Raw genomic sequence first — 23150 nt, 5'->3', positions numbered from 1 at the left:
GCTTTTTTAAAAAGCCGATTGAAGAGTACCTGACGGCTATTCGATGTAGCATACTTTACTTACTCAAGAGACCAAATCCAGTTTTCTCCCTCACCCCCTTCAGCAATTATAAGGTTATTTCTTCTTTCTTTTGTCTATTGTGAAGAGTTAGGGAAGACGGGGAGTGCAGAACAGAAGGGGAGGGAGGGAGGGAGGGGGTGTCTTTTGCTCTCTCACTCTCTTTCTCTTTTTTTTTTTTTTTTGCACCACGCATACCATTATCAGCCCCTCTTTTCATTTTGGAGGCACTAATATTGCAGCGAGGGGAGGAGAGGGGTGGAGAGGGGTGGAGAGAGCAGAGAAAGCGGAGGTAGTTGGGCGAGCACTTGCCTGGCCGGTTATCAGAGAGGCAGATCCTGCTTTATCTAGTCACAGTGGACAGCAAAGTAAACAAGAGTTTACAATAGCCGGCCTTTCAGCCCCCTTTTCACTAACAACTTCCCCACCAGCGTTCAGCCGAGTGGGAGAATGTGTCGGCGGTTATTGCAGGCCACCTCGCCGCTGCAACACATGGCATTCTCGCGGATCTCGACTTGGGGAAGCAGCGCCGTTTGCAAAAGGTCAAAAATGGTGTTAAAGAAAACAACCGCGGAGAACAGATGCACCAAAGCATTCTGGGGGATGGAGTAGTCCAACTGTCATCTTTGATTCAGATGTACCACCTCTGAGGAGTGTATATGTGGGGGGTTATTTGGATATTTATGTCTGTGGCGTTAAGTATGCACATATGATTATTCCCGCACACTCGCTGGCACGGAGTGAAAAGTAAATATCCATATCATCACAAAAGATATTTCAGAGTGAGGAAAGGGAGGAGGGTGTGTGTGTGAGGGGGGGCAAAGCACAACAACCTTAACCATTTTCTTTATTATTGCAAATGAATTGGCAAGGCAACATTTCTTGCATGAGCGCTTGTATGATATGGGCCCTGGCACAGCGAGGAAGGGGAAGCCCCCCTCGCATCTTAGACGCGGCACAATGAGAATGCATCGGATTGGAATGCCTCACCGATCATAGCGGAATCAGAATTTCCAGCAAGGAAAATCTTTTCATGGCGAATTAGGGTGGTGGAGGGAAGAAAAATGGTAATGAAAAAAAAAAAGAAAAAGAAAAAAAGGGGAAGAAAGAGGAGAGAAAAAAAAAAAAAGGTATGCACGGCTCACAAACAGGGTTCCCTCGGCTCGGCGCGGCAGATTTAAGAACTTTAGCTAAAGCTAGGCAGAATAGAATGTGGAAAATTGAATTTACTAAACAATTAAGCATTGAATTAATCTACATCCTGCACAGGGGAGAGCAGGCGAGAGAGGGAAAGAGTTAAAGGGAGGGAGGGAGGGAGGGAGAGAGAGGGCGAGAGACCATGGTGGCTCATTAAGGGGACAGAATAAATCAAGTGTGTAGCTATGTGTGCAGAGGGACAGCTCGCTCCTGCTCTCTGTTTCCTCCAGCTCTCTGTTTATGCATCTATTCATCTGGTGAATTTACATATTGAGAAGGTGGACCTCTGCATTGTTGGCTCAGGGTGTGTGTTTGTGTTTTTCTGACGCAGTGTGTCCCGTGGTCGAGGTGTGTGTGTGCTTTTGTGATGTGTTCGCAAAAAAAACCAAACACACAAAAAAAGTAGAGATAGTAGGAAGTATGAATGTTTTTATTTGTGTGCGGCTGTGTACACACACGCTGTGTGACCTGTGCGCGCTGGTATGTCTGTGTGTGTGTGTGTGTGTGTGTGTGTGTGCGGGTTGTGTGATCTCAGCCGTGTGTGTATTAATTGCGTGTTAGATCAGTGCCGAGCCTGTTCCGTCCAAGGGCGGCCTGTGATTATAAATAAACTCCCCGTCCCCGCGGAGATGCCACCAGGTCCTGTCTCAGCCCCGCCCCCTTTCCCATGGGGCCTCAGCGGCCAGCTCCCAGCAGGCAAAGCACTCTTTTGTTCAATTACAGCTAATGCAGTAGTTTGCCATTTCCCCTGCACTTTCTAATTATATTTTCAAGTGGAATTTGTTACAGAATTAAAACAAAAAGAAAGAAAAAAAAAACACATCCTTTCTGCGAGTTGAGGCTTTTGGGTTTTTAATACTTGCCGTTCGACATCCCCGGGGTACTGCACTTTTCTTTTTCACAGAGCTCTGAATAAACAAGTTCTGCTCATTTTTAAAAGCTGCACTGTTGGAGGAGCTGGCAGAAGCCAGCGTTAACCGTTAGCGTGCCGAGCATGTGGTCTGGATTACCTCACTTCTGATGTTCTCTGGAGGTGCTCGGTCATGCACGGCTCTTTCATTTTTTGGCGTTCTACAGTCAGCAAAAAAAAAAAAAGAAAAGGATTTGTAAGAGGTGGAAGAAAAAACCCAGATCCTCTTGTTATCTTATCCCCGTTAAAATCAACGTTTATCTACCCAATCACCGTCTTAGTCATGCCTTTCCACAGCGACTTTCCTCTTTATTGCAAAGACTCAAAGCCTAATTTAGAAAACAACGATTTTATCGTCCATGTAAGCACTGTATTATAATTTCATAGCCCAGGAACATCAAACGGGCTCTAATAGACCCCAAATGTGTTGAATTTGCTGACTTGTATTTTCTTTTCTGTTATTTTATTCCATTTACATTTTGCTAAAACAAACCCTGTGTCATGAATTAATGTCTCCTCTTTTTTTTCATCATTCTAAACTAAGCTCCAGATCCTCCTCGCAGAGGCAGCGCTGCCTGTCGTATCCCAATTGAAACCAGTTGTTCCCCCGTGTGTCTCTCTCCCCTCCCTCCCTCCTCTCCCCCCTCCTCTCCCTCCTCTCCTCTGCCTCAGTGTGGGTTTCTATCACTCATTTCGTCACGTAGCCCTAAAAGCGTGATGCAGACACCACATTGCCCCCCTTGATATCTGCTTCATTTGATTTGACAGAGCAGAGATAGACTCACGTGGGCGCAGAGTAGGCTCGAGTAAGTGTAAGTGTGCGTGCGTGTGTGTGTTTGGTTTTCCGTGTTTGTTTGTGATAGCTGGTTGTGTGTGTGTGTGTGTGTGTGTGTGTGTGTGGCATTAGATTCCATTTCCTTCTATTTTGAAGTCTCTTTTCTCTCCTGTCCTCAGTGCTAATGTTACTGTTCAGAGGCGCAGGGAGATAAGAGGTTACATCTGGTTCAGTGTCAATAATGTGCAGCAGCTTTGGATGTGGCAGGATGTGATGTGTGTGTGTGTGTGTGTATGTGTGTGTAAGCGCCGAATGTGTGTGTGTGTTTATTTGAATATGCGTTTGTGTCTGATCAGTATTTGTTGTGCGTGTGTGTGTCTCTTTATCCTCCTGTCTGGACCATGTGCTCCTCACTGTGTCCGGTGTGCAGCTGACAGTCATCTGGCCCAAGACTGTCCTTTACACACACACACGCACACACACACACACACACGTAGCGTACTATATATAAACGCAGTTCTCCCGCTCGTCTCTTTTCTAGTCCGCTGCGTGTGTTCTTGTGTTATTTTTCCTTGAAGACGTAGAGAACAGGAATGGACCTCCACTCCGCGGTAAAAACCTCAACTTTATTCATTTGTCTATATAAAGTTTGAAGTCCATTTCATGCAGCGTTTTTTTTTTTTTTTTTTTTTTTCAGTTTGTGTTTGAGAACAGGCTGTGGGAAAACTTCAGCTTATTTGGTTATGTCTCTGCTCCGGCTCCGCTTCCCAGAATGAAATTTAAATCTACATTAGCGGGATTGGTCATCCATTTTTTTGTGTGTGTTTCATTTTTTGGACAAAGCGCAGTATTTATACTTGTGTAGCAATACTTTTGAGTTATTTACCTCTCTCTGCCTTTCTCTCCGGTCTGCTCTGCTCGGATGACATCACTCCCTGGCGCTGGCTGCGGCCTATCTTAAGTTGTAGCTGTTTTGTATTTTCATCTGCTAGTGGTTTGAGCCAAATCGAGGCAGCCGTGGATTGCATGCCTCAGAAAGCTGGGAACTAATACAACATGTTCGCTCGCTACACTCGTCTGGGCCTTTCTCTTCATCGAGCCCCAATAATCCTCATTCCATAAAATTGTTGAAGGGGCTCACACACACATAGACTGCGTGACTGTGCCGAGAGTTGGCAAATGATGAATTTTGTGTGGAGTGTGATATGTCTGTGTACGTTCTCGAGCAGACCGATACTGGATTTTGGGGGCTGGTGATGATAATAGGAAGTAAATTGGCTGATGTACGCACATTTTTACACACAAATGAATCAAACTCTTGTCATAAAATATCTAATGGCGGGAGGATATTTTAACAACAGTTAACAACAAACTTTGCTGCCTGAAATGACACCACGAACAGTCAACACAACTAATGACGGAGGAACAGCATGAGAAAGTTGACACTGGATTAACGGATTTATCTCTCTTTCTTCGCCACAGACGTCCTGGAACAGAGATCACGATGACACGGCGTCCACGCGCTCCGGAGGGACGCCGGGGCCGTCCAGCGGCGGGCACACATCGCACAGCGGCGACAACAGCAGCGAACAGGGTAAGAGACTCATGTGTTAACTTTGTTGCGTGAGCCCAGATGAGGTTTGACAGGCTCGTCCAGTTTTTAGAAACGGCTCGCAGAGAGGTCAAAGGTCATGGCTCGCTATATAAGAGCACTTGTAGGCATTCGCAGTCTTGCTCAGGGGCACATTGGCAGACATGGCGCGGTAGATGGCTCAAAGCTGAGAGCAGTTTTCTGGTGCCACCCTGGCTGTGGTTTGTCTCATGCTTCAATCACGTAGCTTCACATCTGAGCATATTTGGTTGTGTTTATATGTCTCTGCTTTTTTATTATTATATCTCAGACTACACAGTTTATATCGGATGTACTGTTCAGGGTCAGTGTCAGAACTCCCTGCTCCGTCTTTCTGTCCTCTTTCTCATCTTTCATATATTCAGTTGTCATATGAACCCCTTGTCACAAGCTGCTGATGTGAATTTTCGTGTTTTACTATTGTTTGAAGGAGTGCACGAACCTGTTTGAAGGAATTCAGGCCCATAAAAATATTACAGATTCCTCTGTGGATACGATTAAATACACACCTAAAAACAAAAGGGTGTTTCTTGCCGAATAGCAACGGATTTGAAGCTCGCAGCCATTACTACAAGTCAGAGTCGATGCATGTGAACCTGCTCTGGGTCGGAATTGTTAAGGAACGTATGAAAAATGTAAAATGTGCACAGAATTGAATTAATTTAAAGGGTCTAACACGTTAGTCTTCACTTCCTCTTTGGACCAGACAACTCTGCTGGATGTGTGCGCATTCTAAGAATAAGTGTGTGTGTTTGTGTGTGAGGAAGAAAGAGAGAGAGAGAGGCAGCAGTGGGAGAGGGGGTCGGTGGTGGTGGAGGTGGTGGGGCGGCGCTGCAAACAAACTGTAGGCAAAAAAGCAACTTCATATATTATTGAAGGCGATGTCAAGGCGAGCAGTTTGCAGGGTTGCCAGTGCCAGGAGGCAGAGCCTGGGTGGGAGCAGAGAGCGCCGCCATGCCTTCCACTCCAATGAGCAGCCATTTATATAGTCAACACGCACACACACACACTCTGTCTCTCTTTGTCTCTCTGTCTGTCTCACACTCGGTCTCATCCTCTCTCTTTCTGTGTCTTTCACACACATTCTCTCTCTCTCTGTCTCTCTCTCTCTCTCTCTCTCTCTCTCCCAACATGTTTGTCTTGCTCTCTCGCCCGTCATTAGAGGCTCTGAGGGACTGAGAGGTGAGACACGAGCGCAGATAAAAATAAAAGATAGACGGACGATGCAGAAGATGGAGAACAGACTCATTTTAAAAGAAAGTCAAATTACAGTGAAAGAGGAAGACAAAGCAGTGTTGTGTGTGTGTGTGTGTGTGTGTGTGTGTACGTGCACGCCCCTACCTCTGATGACTAATGGTCTTGGGCAGCCAGGCAAGATCTGATTGGTCGCTCTAATGAGCGTGCTCTGTGTCGAGTTTGGGCTCCTGCCTCTGTGACCTTTGACCTTTATTGACCAAACTGACACTTCATTTTTCACATTTTTCCAATTATATGCCGGCTCCTTACGTCGTCCCGCCTCCTCTCGTCCTTCTGTCCCTCGCTGTCATCATCTCTCCCTCTCTCTCTCTCAACGTATCTCCTCCCCCTCTTCTACTCTCCACGGCTATTGTAGGTTTTTTTTTTTTCCTGTTTGTTGTTGAAGTTCATTAGAGGATAAAATACGGGGTTGTGTGTGTGTGTGTGTGTGTGTGTGTGTGTGTGTGTACATGTGCATCTTCTGCGTATGTGTGTATCAGCTCAATGAATGAGGTGCTTTGAAGTGTTGCAGGAGAGTTGGGATGTAAACATGATGTGTGTACGTCTGTCTGTCTGTCTGTATGTATGTATCAGGGTGTCTGCAGGTTACTGAAACATATTTGCGAAACTTAGATAAATCTTAAATAATCTTAACAGCTTTTAATTCTCTTTGAAGCAAATTGTGTTCTGCTTTTTAAAGTTATCAAAATACACGTTACAATTAATGTTATTGGCCATGTCAATGTAAAAAGTGCTTTGGAGTGCGTTTGATCGGACACTACTGTAGATTTGTTTGTGTATTCTGAGGACTCGTTCTCCACCAGCATCTCCAGTTTGAGTCGATTACACTTTTTTCCTGACTTTTAGTTTTAAAAAGTTGCAGCTAAATCATTTCTCTTTACAGTTCTGCAACTTTCATGAACTATTCCAACAATTAATAATATCATATTTCCACTTATACTTTGTGTCCTAAAAGGGTGTCATGACATAATTTGTGGTCAGAGGAGATTTTAAGGGAAAAAAAAAGCAAATTGGAACATCAAAAGTTGTTGAATCTCATTTGTTAGTTAACAGTCGTAATACTGACACTCTGGGGTTTTAGGTCGGGTTGGGCGCCATCCCAAAGTATCAGTTTGTGACAGATTGGGGAAACCAAAGTGTCAGAATTTGGTTAGTTGGGAATGAGACTCCAAATCAACTTTTCTTATAAATAGGACCTTTAACATTTCCTGGTGCTAGCTCCTTTTTCAGCACTTTTTAAAACTAATTATGCTTTTAAAAAGTGTTGGGACAAAATCATCCATTTAAAAAAAAAAAAAATAATGGATGACATTTCCCAAATGTTCCCTTTGCAAATGACACCTGTGAAAACTATACTGACCTCTGTGGTGACTGATTGGGAGAAGTCTCTGCAGCCATGCGCCAGAATCTGGTTGACGCTCCGGGTTTTGTGTATAATGTTTAGGCGTCCGCATACTTTTGTCCATGTATAGTATCGTGTTTTTCTGAATTCAGGCTTTTTAAAACAGCTCTTTCAGCATGTTTCAGAAGCCTGCGCTCACCCTGATTTCTACGTTTGAGTGTTTTTGCTTTGTTTATGTGATGTTTGACACACACAAACACACACACACACAAACACACACACTGTAGAGCAGTGACAGCAGTAAATACCGGAGGACATCTTGGCCTGTGTTCAGGTTTATATGGGTTAGCAGCGATCACTGCCACGTCATACTGGCGCTGGCAAAATTGTGTGTCAGTCACTTGGTAATCCCAGTAAGCCGGTTATTTATCTGTTTGGCACTTTGCTCGCTCTCTCCCCGACAGTTTCACCTCGCTGTCTCTCCTCCCTCGTCCTCTACTCTTTCATCTTCGCATCCTCCCTCTCTCTCTCTCTCCAGTTTTCCCTTGTCTCCCACCTACTCTCGCGTCTCCCTCTTTCATTTCGCTCTCAGTCGGTTTCTCTCTCCTTGTGAACCCCCGTGCTTTTCCTCTCTCTCCTCCCCGTTTTTTTTTCTTTTCCGTGCCTCCCACTCACTCCAAAACGCTACCTTTGTTTATCCTTCTTCTATTCCCTTTCTCTCACCTCTCTTTGTTCCTCTCGCTCTCTTCTCCTTCCCCATCCTCCTCTCCTGCATTTTTCACATCTGTTTTGTCCTTTGTTTTCTTCTTGTCATCTTCTCTTCTCTCATCTCTCCTCATCTTGCTGACTCTCTCTCTCGCTCATCTTCTCTCTTCATCCGTCTTTCTCTGTCGTGTTTATATTTCACACTCTCCCTTTCTCTTCCCAGTTTCTTCTCCTCCTTCTCGTCCTTCTTTTCTCAGACTCACTTTCTTCTCCCTTCTCTTTCCTCTTTCAATTTCTCCACGTCTCGTTCTTGTGTTTCCCTCCACCACTTTCTGTCCTCCACCTCTCGCAGATTGCTTTCCCCCTGACCTTTCCCTCATGTTCTCCCTCTTCCACTCTCTTCATTTTCCTCTTCTCCGCCCGTAGAGCTGCACGGCTAATGGCCATCTTTCACTCCTGCACTCATTCTCTCCTTCCCTCTCCCATCCACCCTTCAATCCACCCCTTCGCTCTCTTTCCTCAGTCTGTCGAGCCACCCTCTTCCTCTCCTCTCACACCTCGTCTTGCTCTCAGTTCCTCTCTAATTCCTCCCTCTTTGTTTCTCCGTCTTTTGCCCCCTTCCTCCCTCCATCCTCCTCCCCCTTCAGAGCTCAGAGGAAGGATGCTGGATGGTCGAGGGCCTTTAACTAGTGAACTCCAGTCTCCTCTCTAAGCCTTTTTTCTGAGGCTATTCCTGAGACAAACACATGCTCTGCTCTGCCCTCTCCTCTGAACGGATCACTGCCCACTGGTATAAAAAATCCCCATCTCTACCCGGAAACGCAGCATTCACTGTCTCGAATGTCTGAGCTGCAGGAACTGTGAGGACGTCTCTGCGTTACGTAAGATCAGAGGTCTCCCTGCGCGTGTTGTTGAACTCCGAGGCTGCTTTTAATCCGGAGTACGCAATAACGTGATGATGTGATTTTTAAAAATGAAATATTTATTGGTGCTCTTGGATCTTTTTATCCATCAGCAGGTGTTCCGCAGCGATCTAACAGTGAGAATGCGAGCAATTAAAACGAAAATATTTCTTTATTTTTGCATGTGGCGACAATGCTCTCATGCCGAGTTCCCAGTTATGGGTGTTTATGCTTTGACCACAGTGCCGGTGGTATTTTTTAAGCACTGAATTCCTTTGGCAGTCAGAAAAAAAATGGAGGGAGGATCACATTTGCTTCACACATGTCATTAAAATCAGTCCTGGGTGTCTCCTCTCGCACTAAAAGAGCAGACAAAGAAGAAAGCCTCTTATTTTTCTCCTCCCTTTCTCTGGGACGTCTTTGTAAACATCCACAAGCTCCGACAGGGAGAGTCAGAGAGTGGCCCTGTAGTTAATTAGTCCCACTCTATTAGCCCAGCTGTTTGCTAGCTAGTTCCTACCAACAGGCCCCTTTGTTTAATACCCAGAAGCCCTCTGGAGAAACCTCATTGTAGCTGTTGTTGCCTTGGATCATGCTTTTTTCTGTGAAGCGTAATGCTCGAAGGGCAGAGGAAAAGCCAACAGATCATATATGCCTGCGATGGAGGGGGGTCCCTCACGGACATGAGCGGGCCTTCTCTTTTTCTCCCAGTATAAAGTGCTCCTCTTTGCCTGTGTGAATTTGTAAGGACACCCCTTGGCTTCTCCGAGGGCCTGGCGCGCAGTGGAAACAGAATAACATTCAGGCAGTGAATCGGGCAGCTGCAGCAGCAATGTGGATGCGAGTCGAGCAGAGGAGCGGAGCAGAGTGTTTGCTCTGTTTTCGAAAAGCTACAGGGTTTCCCTCTCCGCTTGTCAGAAACGTCCAGGGAGTGAGGCGATGACTGGCGATATTAGATATGTATCACCAATTACCCAGACCGTTTGTAAAGAGTGCAGTGTGCCGCGCCAAGGCAAATAGCTCCCTGTAAGGCGATGTGTTGGTGTCTGCATACATTTCTAGTGTCTGAGTAGGAGCCTGAGATTTCTGGTTGTTGGTCTGGTATCTAGCTCTGAGGGGCTTTTTTTTCTGGCTGGTGGAGCTGGAGGAATGCTCAACATGAAATCTGTGCTAATGTTTGCTATTTGACTGACCTAGACTGCCGTGAATGTCCAAGTCTAATACGAGAAAATCATCGTCTAATATCATTACAACTGAGTCGAAAAGTACATTTCTGTTGCAACTTTACATGTTCAGTTTTAAATTCTGTATGGTGGCAGCACTTTGCTTTTGGTCTGGTCAGGTTTAAGAGGGAAAACCACTTGGTTGGGGTTAGGAAAAGATCATTGTTGCATCAGGTTCATTGTTCATAGTTTGAATCCCTTCCCTTTCTTCAGGATGTAGAACCGTTTGAGTCAGCTTCACTCCATTCATCCTGAATCACTGTATATAACCTCCGCTGGCTGTGAATCGCCATCGATCAGCCCCAAACATTCCTGATGTTGTCATCCATCCAGCCACCCTCCGACCTCTGTGCCCCGCAACAAGGTCAGGCCACACAGGAGCGCTTGCTTTGCTGCCTCCTCATTGGCCGGTCTCCAGGGCCGGGGCGAGCAAACGGGGACATGGACAGGGGTGCCAGGCAATCAGCAGCCAGATCCGGCTCCACCAATCACTCGGCTTCACGTGGCCCCTCAAAGTCACCGATTAATTGGTCCGATTGTCCAGTAGACTGGAAGAGAGGACTGTGAGTGTCTGTTTGTGTGTGTGTGTATGTGTGTGTGTGTGTGTGTGTGTGTGTGTGTGTGTGTTGTGTGTGTGTGTGTTCCCCTCACCGAATAGCTTTTCTCTCCCAGTAGCTTTTAGCTGCTCTCGAAAAATTCCTCTTGCAATGACGAGTTAAAGACTCACTATTTAGAGAATTTGATGCACTTTATGTGTTGCCGGTTGCTTTGGACAACTCTGAGAGACATTTCACAGCTTGTTCCAGTTTCAGAATTATTAAATACGCAAACGCTGCAGTGTAAAGTTATGTTTGTGAAAAAAAGCATTAAAGGTGCAGTATGTAAGAATTGGCCAAATGCCAAATTCAAACTCAGGTTCAGCGCATCACCAGAGTGCTGCTAACATGAGCTAGTTAGCTCACCACTAGCTCGTTAGCATGCTAACTTCACTAGACATCTCCACAACCCCACTATTTTAGTTATTCATTTGTTTTTCCATTTTCAAGCAAAATTGTGGCATGTTTAATTTGTGCACATATACAGATTGAAGGTGTTAAAGGACCAGTCTGTTGGATTTAGTGGATAGATAAACCCAATTACTCTTACTTTTAGGTGATTATAAACTAATAAAAACCTAATTATGAACATTATTACATTTCTGCCAATAGATCCCAGTCTCAATCCTACACGCTGCACCTTTAATTATTTAAATCTGTAAGTGGAAATATAGAAAGAGAAAACACTACTTGGTTTTGTGAGGTTGTCTAGACGTTGTCTAGACGTTACCAAGGAAGATTCTCAGTCCGGTAAGTGTCTTACTGGTGTCCAGCTTTCCTGGTAATCTGTTTAAATGCGAGGCTCTGTGGGTAGATAAAAGGCGTGTGGTTCCCTTGATTAGTCTGCTGTCTATATTACTGGAGGTGTGTGTGCAAGTACAGTAGCTGGCAGACACAAACACGGATCCCTCTTTGATTTCCCCAGAGCGCGAACACAGGGAGAAAGAGAGTAAGAAGACGAAAGGGAAAGAAAACGACAGAGAGAAACAGCAAAACGAGAGCGTCAGATGATAAGGAGGAAGGAAGAGAATCTCAGTGTGAACGCTGTGAAAACATTTTGATGCTGACTGGAGCAGTGTGTCTGTGTGTGTGAAAATCCTGGAGTGATTGAGGAAAAAAAAAAAGGGGGAGAGAGGAAAAGCAGTTATCCCTGATGAGTGTGTTAAGTGCTGCTGAGTGTTGTTTGGGAGTCTATTGAGGCGTACGCGCTGCTAGCAAACAGCAATATCTTCTCTGCCGGTTCAGAGGTGAAAGAGTTGCAGCCGGGCCACCTTCAGCTCGCTGCGTGTCCCTTGGCGGGTCAGAGTCAAGAGCGTGTGAGCATGTGTCCATGTGTTAAAACGGTTTAATGTCTGCAGGGTAACAAGAGCATAACTTCCAGTTCACATGCTGCTTATGAAAATCAATATTTGAGAGGCGTAAAGGGTAATTGCATCTCAAAACACCTTCAGAAAGCATCCCACGACAACTCAGCGTCGCCAGTAGGAATGTTTATTCAGCCTCAGCTGGGTTTACTGCATCTCAAACATTGTTATCTGTGGTTACCTGGGAAAATTGATGTTTGGCCGTTCAGCATCCAATCATGACCTCCCTCCCTCAGAGTCACAGAGATCTTTACGACCTCGACGTATCGCAGCGGCATACACGTTCGTCGACATGTAGCGACCTGCCTCGCAGAGAATGATAGCCCCTCAATGACTTTTTATTGCCTCGTAGGCAATGAGCAAACTCGGAGTGGCCTGACTTTGGCCCTCTTGAAAAAAGAGGAAATTGTATCAGGTTCCCACAGCGAGGGGCCAGTTTGCTTTTAGGATTAGGGCCGGTGTCACCGGGCCGCTGGGGTCGAGTGGAAGAAAGAGTCAGAAATACAAGTAAACAAAGTGACTTCCTCTCCTCTCCTCTCCTCTCCGTCATCTTCACTAACGTGTGATTTATTGTCTTGAACGAACATCTCATCTGTGAGAAGTGGTCATAAACCACTTGATAAGGTATCTCAGGTTATTTGACTGTTTGACTTTGGGATTTATGCGCTGATTGCTGCTGAGTTTGTGCACACATCATCATCCGAGTCTCATATTTTTATTGTCTGTGCAGCTCTTTTTCTCTCACAGCCTCCTGTTCTGTTTGCTCTCACTGCTTCCTTGTTCTCTGGCTGTCTGTAATGACATTCAGAGGAATGCTGTGAGCATTTTGGAGGTGAATAAAATGTTTCCTTCTGTCTCTCTGTTACTTTAAATCCCCCCGCAATCGCTCACTCCGTCTCTCCCCGTCTCTCCCCGTCTGTTGGTTACATGTGGGCATGTTTGCATGACCGAAGAAATGCAAAGTCTGGGCCAGACCATAACAATATGCCTTGTGTGCACAATTTACATGAAATACATATTCATTCATGACATGCATGCACATGAAATAGCTTCTCCCTCTTCTCCTTCCCCTGCGTCTCTCATGCCTTCGCGCTGTCGACGTGTTGTGTTCAGAAAGTCTTTCGAACGAGTACAGTGGTATCATTAATGTCTCTTGTTTCTTACATAATTGCCTTTTATCCTCCTTATTTTTACCCATAAATGCACTTGGATCACACCATGCCGCCGCTCCGAGAAAGAGCACAGCAGCCGTTTGTTTGAAAAGGAAAAAAAACACAAGAGGTTCTACTTCATTTGCTCCAGTGAGGGAGAGCAAGCGGGAGGGAAATGTATCTTTAGCTCCCATGTTATAATTGTGGCACGCTAATGATGTAGACACATTCTCACTGTCTGTTTACAGGAAGCGCTCTTCTTTAATTTGCGACCGGCGTGAATGCCAGATGCCTATATCTAATTACTGGTGTTTGCTAAAAGATACTATTTACACACACTTTTTGCCTTGTAGAGGTCTCTTGTGTGTCGGGGTGGGGAGATTATGACAAGAAAAGTTAAATGTGTAAACGTGGTAAAGACCAGTTTTTTTAAATTTTTTTTATTTGGGTTTTATCTACTTTTTTTTTTTTCAGTTTGTGTGCAGGAAGTTAGAGCTCTTTTCCACATACGAAACACATTCAAGCATGAAGATGTTTTCACCCAGGGCCTCTAAATCCAAGATCTTGTTTGGAGAGTGTCAACTGAGGACTCCCTCCAGGTTTATTTCTGTATGAAGCACCATAATTTGCGCCGTTGTCGTGTAATCATACCCTGAAAGAAGATGCCACTTTTGTCAAATTACTGGATATCTCCTTTTGGAAAAGAAATTCTTTCGCCTTGATTTGCAAATGTAAACAAGTTTAAAAACGTGATAATGCGCTTGTCATGCGATTGAACAGGATACAAAAAAAAAAAAGTTCCCTTGTGAGATAATTTGTGTTGGAGGGTCTTGTGCTCCTGCCATGGGAAACTTGTCATAGCTCAGCGCGGTGACAGATTTGGAATATGTCACCAGTTTGCGCTCCTTATTTTGTCTGTTTCCAATTCGGCTCCAAATTGCCTGGAATCAGACGGGGACACAACACACACACACACACACACACACACACACGAAAGCTCTCCCGGAAAGAAAATGCCCTGGCTCTTAATCATGGCCAAAACAGGTTCATAAGGAATCACAGCGACTCATCACTGGCGTGTCACAACGCATTACATCTGGCCGATAAAACAACCCTAAACTCTCTCTCCTCATTCTTGCTCTCTCGCTGGCTCTGCCTCCCTCCTCCTCCTCTTCCTCCAGCCTCCTCCTCCTCCTCTTCCTCCTCATCCTGAGCTCAGGACTCAGGAGGCCTCCGATCAGATAGACGTTAACTTTTCTTTGAAAAACCCTGATAACAGGTGGGGTGGCAGATGACAGGAGTGACCAAATGAGCTTTTTCTCATGAACTTCACACGAAAAAGCAACGATTAGTACTTCTGCAAGAGTATTTATTTTAGACGGATGACGAAAGACTGTAGTTTTTGGGCATTCAGTTACTTGGAGGGAGAATGAGAGTAAAGAGAGAGAAGGAATGGAGGAGGGTGGGGGAGTGCAAAGAGACAGGGTATTAACACTTTGTTCAGTGTTCAGAGAAGCATTGTTTGGCCCCTTGGCACACACAAGAACACACACACACACACACACACACACACACACACACACAAACAAGCAACTTACACACACACATGCACAGAGCACCAACGTTTATTTAAGCTTTTGATAAAGAGATTAGCCCCATCATCCTACGCTCTTAAGCTAGCCGAGGGGGTCCGTGTTCAGGAAATCCTGGCTTTCCTGACACATGGGCTTATAGGGGAACTTGGCTCAAGCAACACTTATATGATATTAATGCAATTCCTAATGGTCAGATTAACGTGTCGGTGTTAAAAAATGGAGGTCGCTGCGGTCAGATTGGTATATTACAGCGGAGGGGTTGAAGAGGGGTGAAGGGGGGAACAGGACCGAAAAGGAAGTGAGAGAGAGATAAAATGGAAACAGAAGAAGGAGGCGGAGTAGTCGTGCCAGCCGGGCTGTTTTTTTCTTTATTATTAGCCGTATCGCAGTGGTTGGAGTCCAGCTTAAAGCTACAAACAGCGAAGTGCTAATTTTAGCCTCCAAAGAGGATAAGGATAAATAGCTTGCTGCCAGTTTGCCATATGGTCCCCTGCCGATTATATTGTGTCAGGAATAATTTGGCCCCACCCCTCCCGTATATGCACACATAAACACACAAACACACTCGCGTATCTGTTGTCTCAGCAGATATTGCGCGGTAGACGGCTTTATCTGAACATGTGGGAATGATTCAAGGGTGTGATTGCAAGAAAATGATCATATTTAAGACAAATTGGTAAGTAAGATGTGCTTTATTCCCCCCAAACGTCACAGAAATTGCTCTTTATTTTGTAAGAATAAAAAAGATATGCCAGTTTTCAGACAGGAAGTAGTTCTTCTTCTTTTTTTCTATCCGCTATATCTTCCAGCTGCAAGGTGACACTTGGCCTCTTCTGTAATCTCCCGCAACTTGGTTTATATTCCCGCTTGTAAATGTGAGCCCCCGTCGAAGAATAGAAATGAGTCTCTCTCCCTCGTCTTTCTCCCCCTTCGCCATCAACACACATGCATATGTTTCACATGTAAATGCAACACACACTCGCACAGCCACTCTCCATTATTCTCTCACTCTCTCTCCCTCAAATTGAAATAATTCAATTTATGGACACAGTTCCAGACCTCCCTGGCTAAGACCATTATGCATGGAGCCCCCCCCTCTCCTGACAAAAGAACGGGAGAATTTACCAGCCGGCTCTCCAAACGACACCCACACAAAGCCAATTTCATGCCAGGAAAACACCAGCAGAAGCACCACTTTCGGTCAAAACCGGCATCCCTGTGGGGTTTTTTTCTTTCTTCTCTTTTTTTAAAAATCATTGAATATGGGTCGATGGTACTTCAACCATAACCCTGATATGACACGTGCAACTCCTTTTGCTTGAATTCTACACAGGTGCTCGCTCATTTTAAAGCGGAAGTGTGAATAACATCAGGTCACAGATTTGAACACGTGTTTAAATATTCTGTTTCAGTTTGGGTGATAATGAATCGAACGTGAAAAAATGGAATACCACGTTTTGAGCTGACTGGATGTGGTTTTAGAGCCCGAGTAACCTGCGACGCAGTAGGGTGGATTTAATGCGTGTCAACTGGGCCAGAGCCTGACCCAAGGCTGACCCAGACCAAACATGCTGCCCCCTGAGGCCCAACACCCCTCTGGTCCTTTCGACATGGATACCTGCTATAGGGGTTTCACTGAGAGATAAAGACCTCGGCTAACAGTTTAAGGAGAGAGGAAAGAAGGGGCTAGATAACAAATACCTGTAGATAAACACAAGAGCAGCAGGGTGGGCCGGAGGGCAGCGCTGACGTTTACTTTGTGTGCTTGCAGAGAGCAACACAAGGCACGCCGCTCGCCACACACACATACACACACTCATGAACACACACATTTGGATGTAACCCGATCGTCCCCTCTCGCTCCGAGCCAGTGAAACTCAAAGAGATGAGCAGGGACCGGGGGCTGAGATTCTTACTAGTGATAACCTTTGGAGTAAAGGCCTGAGTGGTCGGTGTTAAACACACTCACACACACACACACACACACACACGCTGCATATATATGTATTGTACTCACACAGTCTCAGGTCTTTGTTCCACTGAGATTCTCTCTCGTGGCAGAGAGGTCATACTTTTACAGGAAGTCACCCCCAGAGAGGGCTGCCTCCTTCAGGAAGTGACTCGGAGGGGATTGTGTGGCGAGAGCGCCGGTGTCCACGGGGGGCATATCACTCCCGTCCACATGGGCCCACGCTCCACAGGAAGTCGGCCCGCTGTAAACCCACTCACTTCCTCTTCCCCTGCCCGTGTCCCGAAAGCCTTATCAGGGCTACGTATGGGGAGGCTGATAGGACTACAAATCCCCCACATCCCCACAGCAACACATCCTGTGCCTATCAAGGACACATTGACGAGCAGGAGGAAGTGGAGATACGGGGAGCGTTTATAAGGTTCATAGTAAATTCAGCTTGTGGATCGTGTGTGAGAGGGCATCCTACAATAAAAATCCCACATGCTTCTTCTCCACAACAGCTAGTGGCCCCTTTTACACATTTAAACATGTAAATTCAACAACCGTAGGTATTAAAATAGAGTAGGTTGTTGTCTGATAATGACTGATCCTGTTTTCCAAACCACCCCTTCAGTAACCTGAGCTCGTGGGTGCAGACCATATTTCACTCCTTCATATTACTAAAACCTTCTGTTATTCCAAAAAAAACAAAAAAAACAAAAAACCAACCCTCACTGGATGCTAATGCGCTATTATTAGCCTCTGCCACCGCAGGGTTAGCGTGCCTGTATTATCTAACTACATACTGCAGTTTGGCTGGAGCTGATAGGTTAGCATGAGTGGGAAAATCCTGGTGTATTAAAAGTGTTTATCAGAGGCCGTGTCAGTCAGACAGTCACCGCGTGGAGAGACGCACACGTGCATGTACAGATGTACACGCTAGCTCTATAAAATAAACTGGGAAACTTCAGTTTGGTTAATGGAACGATTCACTCCAAACATGAAGGCATGATTACAGACAGAGCGGACTGATTGTTGGTGCTTAGAGGATACATTTCCACTTAATTTTAGTTCATTAAACTGCTGGCTTTGATAGCTTGGTTGGAGTTAAAACAAGGTAGTGCTGCAAGATATAATTTCACAAAATTTAGCTCATCGGAAAGGATGAGATCATATGAAAGGATGGGCTTGCAGTGAATTCACGTTGGCTAAGAGAGATAGTAGAGGGCTCCTGAAAGTTCAAGAAAGTGTCCTTCTGCTAAGAAAAAAGGACATTTTGATGGTTTATTCAAAGCCTTCCATGAGAAAATGTAGTTTTCTTTGTGTATTTGTTGTTAGAATGTGTTGTGAGGTCACAACAAAGTTTAAATAGGATGTTTTTGTCTTTGCTTTAGCTGAAGGTTCCCTGTCTTTGTCCCGTGTCTCCACTGAAGGACTTTTGAACGCCCTTCAGCACATCAGCTGACTTTTGGAAAGGACCGCCGTGCCATTGTGCTGTTAAGTGCTCTTAGCTTTTGTCATAGTCCTTGTCCTCTCTACCGTCCCTTCCCCCCCTTTTAACCGCGTCTTCCATCGTCCATTTGACTCCCTCTCCCTCTCTCCGCATCTGTTGTGCGCTGAGTTCGACTGAAGCTTGGTGAGTCGAAGGTGTCAAAAGCCATCTGAGAGGCGGCGAAAACAATCGAGACGGTGAGAGTTAAGAGTGAGAATGCTGCAAAAGAGGAAATCTGAGCATTTTGTGTGTTTGTGTGTGTGTGTGTGTGTGTCTGAGGACTTCCCTTCACTGAGGCGAGGAATCTGTGGGCCCCCCTCACAAGTGCTCCCATTTGAACCGAGTCTGGCCTTCTATCTTCAGGTTAGAAGAAGAAAAAAAAAGAAAACGGCAACACAAAGGCAAGAGGGGAAAAATCAATAGTTACACAGCAAAAGTGCTCGACATGAAAGGGTGAATTCATCGCCTTACACTTTCATTTTGGCTTGCACCGTCTGTCTCTTTCTCTCTCATTCTCTCTCTCGACTGATCTGGAAGTGGGAATAAAAGGCAGTCGCTGTGTGTGTGTGTGTGTGTGTGTGTGTGTGTGTGTGTGTGTGTGTGTGTATGGAGGCATACTGCAGTTTAATGTCGTGTCGGTGCCCCACGCTTGAGGCAGTTTCCAGCGTGTCAGGCAGCCTGTGGTGATGACCCTTTACGGGAAAATGGCACAGAGAGAGCAGTCACATTTACACTGACATTTTTGCCATCACCTATGGCTATGTCAACAGGCCTGATCCCTCGCCTCCCCCCTCCTCCCACTCTCTCTCGACAACCAACAGTGGATGGGCTTCAGCCATAACACACAGAAGCAAAGGAACACTTTCACGGAGACAATAACCATTACCACAGGTCTAAAATTCAATATTTTATAAACTATTAATCATTTGGTTGAAAAAAATGTCATAAAAACTGAGAGAAAGCAGCACACTGGAAGAACTTGAGACGAGTGATGTGTGATATGACCTTAAAATAATATCAAACTACATTATATATATCTTCATATATTTGAAATGTCCTAATAAGCAAATCATAAAGGTGAGGAAGGAGCGAGGGAATCAAATATCATGAAATATTTGACAAAATATCTGTTGGTACTTTATCAAAACATTAGAGGAGACCTGTTTCCTTTCCTTCAGTTTATTATAAAAGTTCTTGTTAATGTAAAATGTCTTGAAAGTTAAAAAGCCCAATGACCAGGCTAACAGGAGCTCCTCTCTCCCACAGAAAACACTGCTCCTGAAACGCCTCGTCAGTAGTCCTGCCTTTAATTCCGTGACTTTGTGACATCACACTATGTCGCCACGTCACACATTTCCATGATATTTGCCTGTATTCACGTTAGAAGTGAAGATAATTGGAGGTTGAATACCACGACAGAGCCGGCCGGAGACACAGTGAGCGGTGCTGGCTCAGGCGTGTGTGGACTTGACCAATCAGAGCAGACTGAGTATTTGAAGTATTTAAAGAGACAGGAGCTAAAACAGAGCGTTTCAGATGGAGGGAGAATACAGAGCTGCTGCACTGGATGAGAAAAGTGGTTCAATGATTAAAGCAAGTAAACAAATTCAAGTAGTAACCAAAAATAAAGTTATGAACCTGAAACTTTGTCTCAATCGTAATAATGTCGATTTAATGACAACTACATGAAGAAGTACAACAATCTGGTAAAGACAGGAAAAGACAACACTGATGCCATATCGCGATATATAGTCCGATATCAAGATAACAATGTATTGTTTGTTGTATATGGCACAAAACTAGTAAGAATACATTCAAAAGCCACATAAATCTCCCAGTCCTGAGGCTTTGAGATACGCTTTTAATTAACTTCCAAGCATGACAACGAGCCCGAGCTTTTATTTGTGTTTGTTGTTAGACAGGTTTTATGTCTCTGGCTTCCTGCTCTCCTCCTCATCAGATCACCACAAATGAAATAATTGCCTGAAACTTTGCTTGGATTCTCACATCAAGACGTCTCCAGTGAGCTTTAATTACAAATAACCCTCGTAAATGACTCACCAGTTACTGTCATTATTGAATCTGTCAGCGCCGATCCACAAAACTGTCATCATTCAAAGTAACCAGCTTTGTTATTGCTAAGCACTCATTATTTACTGTAATTACTCGAATCTTTGATTGCAGGAAGCAATTACTTAGCTCTCCCCTGATTGTGTACCTGGTAAACCCCTTTTTTTCTTTCTCTTTGCAATAATCACAACTTTCTCTAATCTGTGTGTTTATTATGTTGTATCCAGGAAGATTAATCTGTGCTTCAGAGTGATACGATCCGAACGCGCTGGCTGAAGTTTGGAACAAAGATCTGAAAATAGTAGTTTCTCCCTGGCAAAGGCAGGAAGGGAAGTCTAGACTAGCCATATTGTTTTGTCGACAGCGCATGTCATTATCCGAGGAATAGTCGAGGGGATTTCTCTCTGTCTCTCCTCCTACTCTGGAATAAAAGGGAGGCGAAACAGCATTGGTCACAGAGAGTGTTTTGTGTTGAAGTAAGTGTGTGTGTGTGTGTGTGTGTTGGTTTAGAATACTTTGGTCGCTCCGTTATTGGAAAGTTGCCTCGTGGACGATCCTCAGACACGGGTGCGTGCGAGTGTGTTCAAGTGTCCGTCTGATTTGGATGCAGTAAAAAAAGGAGGGACGCTCTTTTAAAATGTGCCCCTAGTTGGGAATTGTGTTGCGAGGAATTCCTGCATGTTCAGAATATTTGCAGGTGGGAGGGGCCTGCAGGGCCCATGCAAAGGGAACCCCCCACTGCCTGCAACCCCCCCCTGCACTCCCCCTCCCCGAGTCTAGAGCTTATGAATGGCCTGAATACAATAAACGCCACTTTTTTCTCCTCTCCCTCCCTCTTGCGAGCCCTTCTTTACCTCTCTGAGGATTTCTGAGAATGCGATGTATGTGTGCGAAGAGTGTGTGTTTTTGTGCGTGAGTGTCAGAGAGAAAGAGGGGGGGTGAGAGCGGAGAGCACTTTAGTGAATGTACATCGGCGGACGTGTGTGCGCGCTTTATGTATCATGTTTTTGGTGTGTGTGTGTGTGTGTGTGTGTGTTAATGTATGGAATCCTCGCCTGCCAATATGAGATGTGTGTATCCCATGTGGAACAGGATAGCAGGTCCCTGAGGCCTGGGCTTTGCCTGGGCAGCCAACCCAGGGTCATGTGAGCTTTCTGGGGTGTGAAACTCTAGGAGTGGCCCACGAGAGATCAGCTCCAGGTCACTCGCACTCGCAGCGAAACAGACACACACTCTCTTTCTCTGTTGCTCATAGAATAAACGCACTGTCATAAACTCAAAAGGACCTGTCTCCATTCCCGCTCTCTCTCCCTCTCAGTCCGCGGCCTATAAAAAGCTTGCAAAAACATCTCACAGTATCCTCCGAAAAACGTTTAGCCATCTGCGAGTGATTCCTGCCACAGGATCCCACTTGTGACATCTGGCACAAAGCTAATATTCATAACCCCTTATTCCTCCACTCAGCAGTGCCTCTATGAAGAAATTATTAGAAAGCTAAATGTCATTATTCTCCTGCGTTGCGCTGGAAGCGACGTGTCTGACAAGATTGGTCTTCGCAGATGACTGACTGGTGAATCCACTGCTGTTAATTTGCCAGGCAGCAGAAAAATGGCTGACACCTCGGAATGGCACGTGTGCCCGCGCGGAGGGGGCAGGTAGTACCAATCTCTGTCTTACACTGAGAGATGGTTCATAATCAGATCATAACAGATTAGCCTAGATACTGCTTGATAATGTCAGGGTACGCCTTGAGACAGAGAGATGTAGAGAAGCGATAAAGACACAGAAGAGGGTGAAAAAGAGAAAAAAAAGCAGAAGCATCATTAGGACTCAGAGTGAGAAGATCAGGACTGAGGATATTGAACAATGTCAATCCATTTGCCCTAATTTCTATTTCAATGTCTGATTTCACAAAGAAATAAAGCCTCAAACCTGCATGGACAAAAGGTAACAATGCCTCATCTCACATCCCCAAATATCCTCGATTCCAACCACACACTCCAGCAGACAGGCCGAGAGAGAGAGAGAGAGAGAGAGAGGAGAGAGAAAAAGTAATGAAGTAGGAAGGAGGGGAAGGCAGGAATGAAACATGAAGTGGCGGAAAGGCTTAAATAAAAGCCATCGAAGCTGAATGAGCGTAGAAGTAACTGTCTGTTTTGCTAATGCTAACGAAGCTAGTGAAAATGCATGAAGAAAGCTAACCTAGTTTTTACGTCATTATCTGTTTGCGCGCAGTGTGTGTGTGTTTGTGTGTGAGTGTGTATTTGTGTATACAGCGTGTGAGGGGACTGATAAAATATTCCTTCCCTTGGTTGGCCCCGGGGCATTTCAACTGCCCCTGGCTCCTTCCAGTCACTGGCCTGCTCCCTAATTGCCACACACACATGCACACACACACACACACACACACACACACACACACACACACACACACACACAGACGCACACATGACATTCAGAGCTTCTGTGGCTGGAAACACACATGCATAAAGAAAGGCAGAGATAGACACACGTACAGACCAATGCACATCCATGCATGCATGCATTCCTCACACATGAACATGCACCCCCACCATCCTGCATTGATTCACCCCCTCCACCCTCTCCTCCGCCTCCCCCCCTTACCCAGCCCCTCCTCTAACTAGTTGCATAGATGTTGTCATGGCCGATCAGTGGGCCAGGCCCAGAGTTGTGCCTGTGGCTTTTCCTCGTGGGGAGACTGGAGCTTGCTAGCCTAGCTGCCCACGCTGTATGAATGCAGCCCAGGGTTACAGCCTGCTGATGCTCTTAATGAGCCTGGCAGCCTCTGTATGAGAGTGACTGACTGCTTCACTGGCTGACTTGCTGCCTGGCTAGCTCTCTGACTGCCTGAGTGAATGGCTGATTGACTAACTGGATAACCCGGCTGACTGACACGTTGCTTTCTGACTGAC

At 45.4% G+C, this 23150-nt stretch overlaps 1 protein-coding gene across 3 annotated transcripts in view; it reads left to right on the top strand.

The window, feature by feature from the left end:
- The window catches only part of LOC119033769 (homeobox protein Meis1), a 217620-nt gene that overhangs the window by 146015 nt on the left and 48455 nt on the right, over window positions 1-23150 (top strand). For all 3 annotated transcript variants that reach the window (XM_037124299.1, XM_037124301.1, XM_037124300.1), the window contains one exon: window positions 4422-4533. In XM_037124299.1, coding sequence (XP_036980194.1) covers window positions 4422-4533 — 112 coding nt within the window. The remainder of the gene's footprint in view (window positions 1-4421; window positions 4534-23150) is intronic.

This window comes from Acanthopagrus latus, chromosome 15, assembly GCF_904848185.1.
Source record: "Acanthopagrus latus isolate v.2019 chromosome 15, fAcaLat1.1, whole genome shotgun sequence".
Lineage (NCBI taxonomy): Eukaryota > Metazoa > Chordata > Actinopteri > Spariformes > Sparidae > Acanthopagrus > Acanthopagrus latus.
The sequence above is the reverse complement of the archived record's forward strand: the minus strand, read 5'-3'. Positions and strand labels throughout refer to the sequence as shown.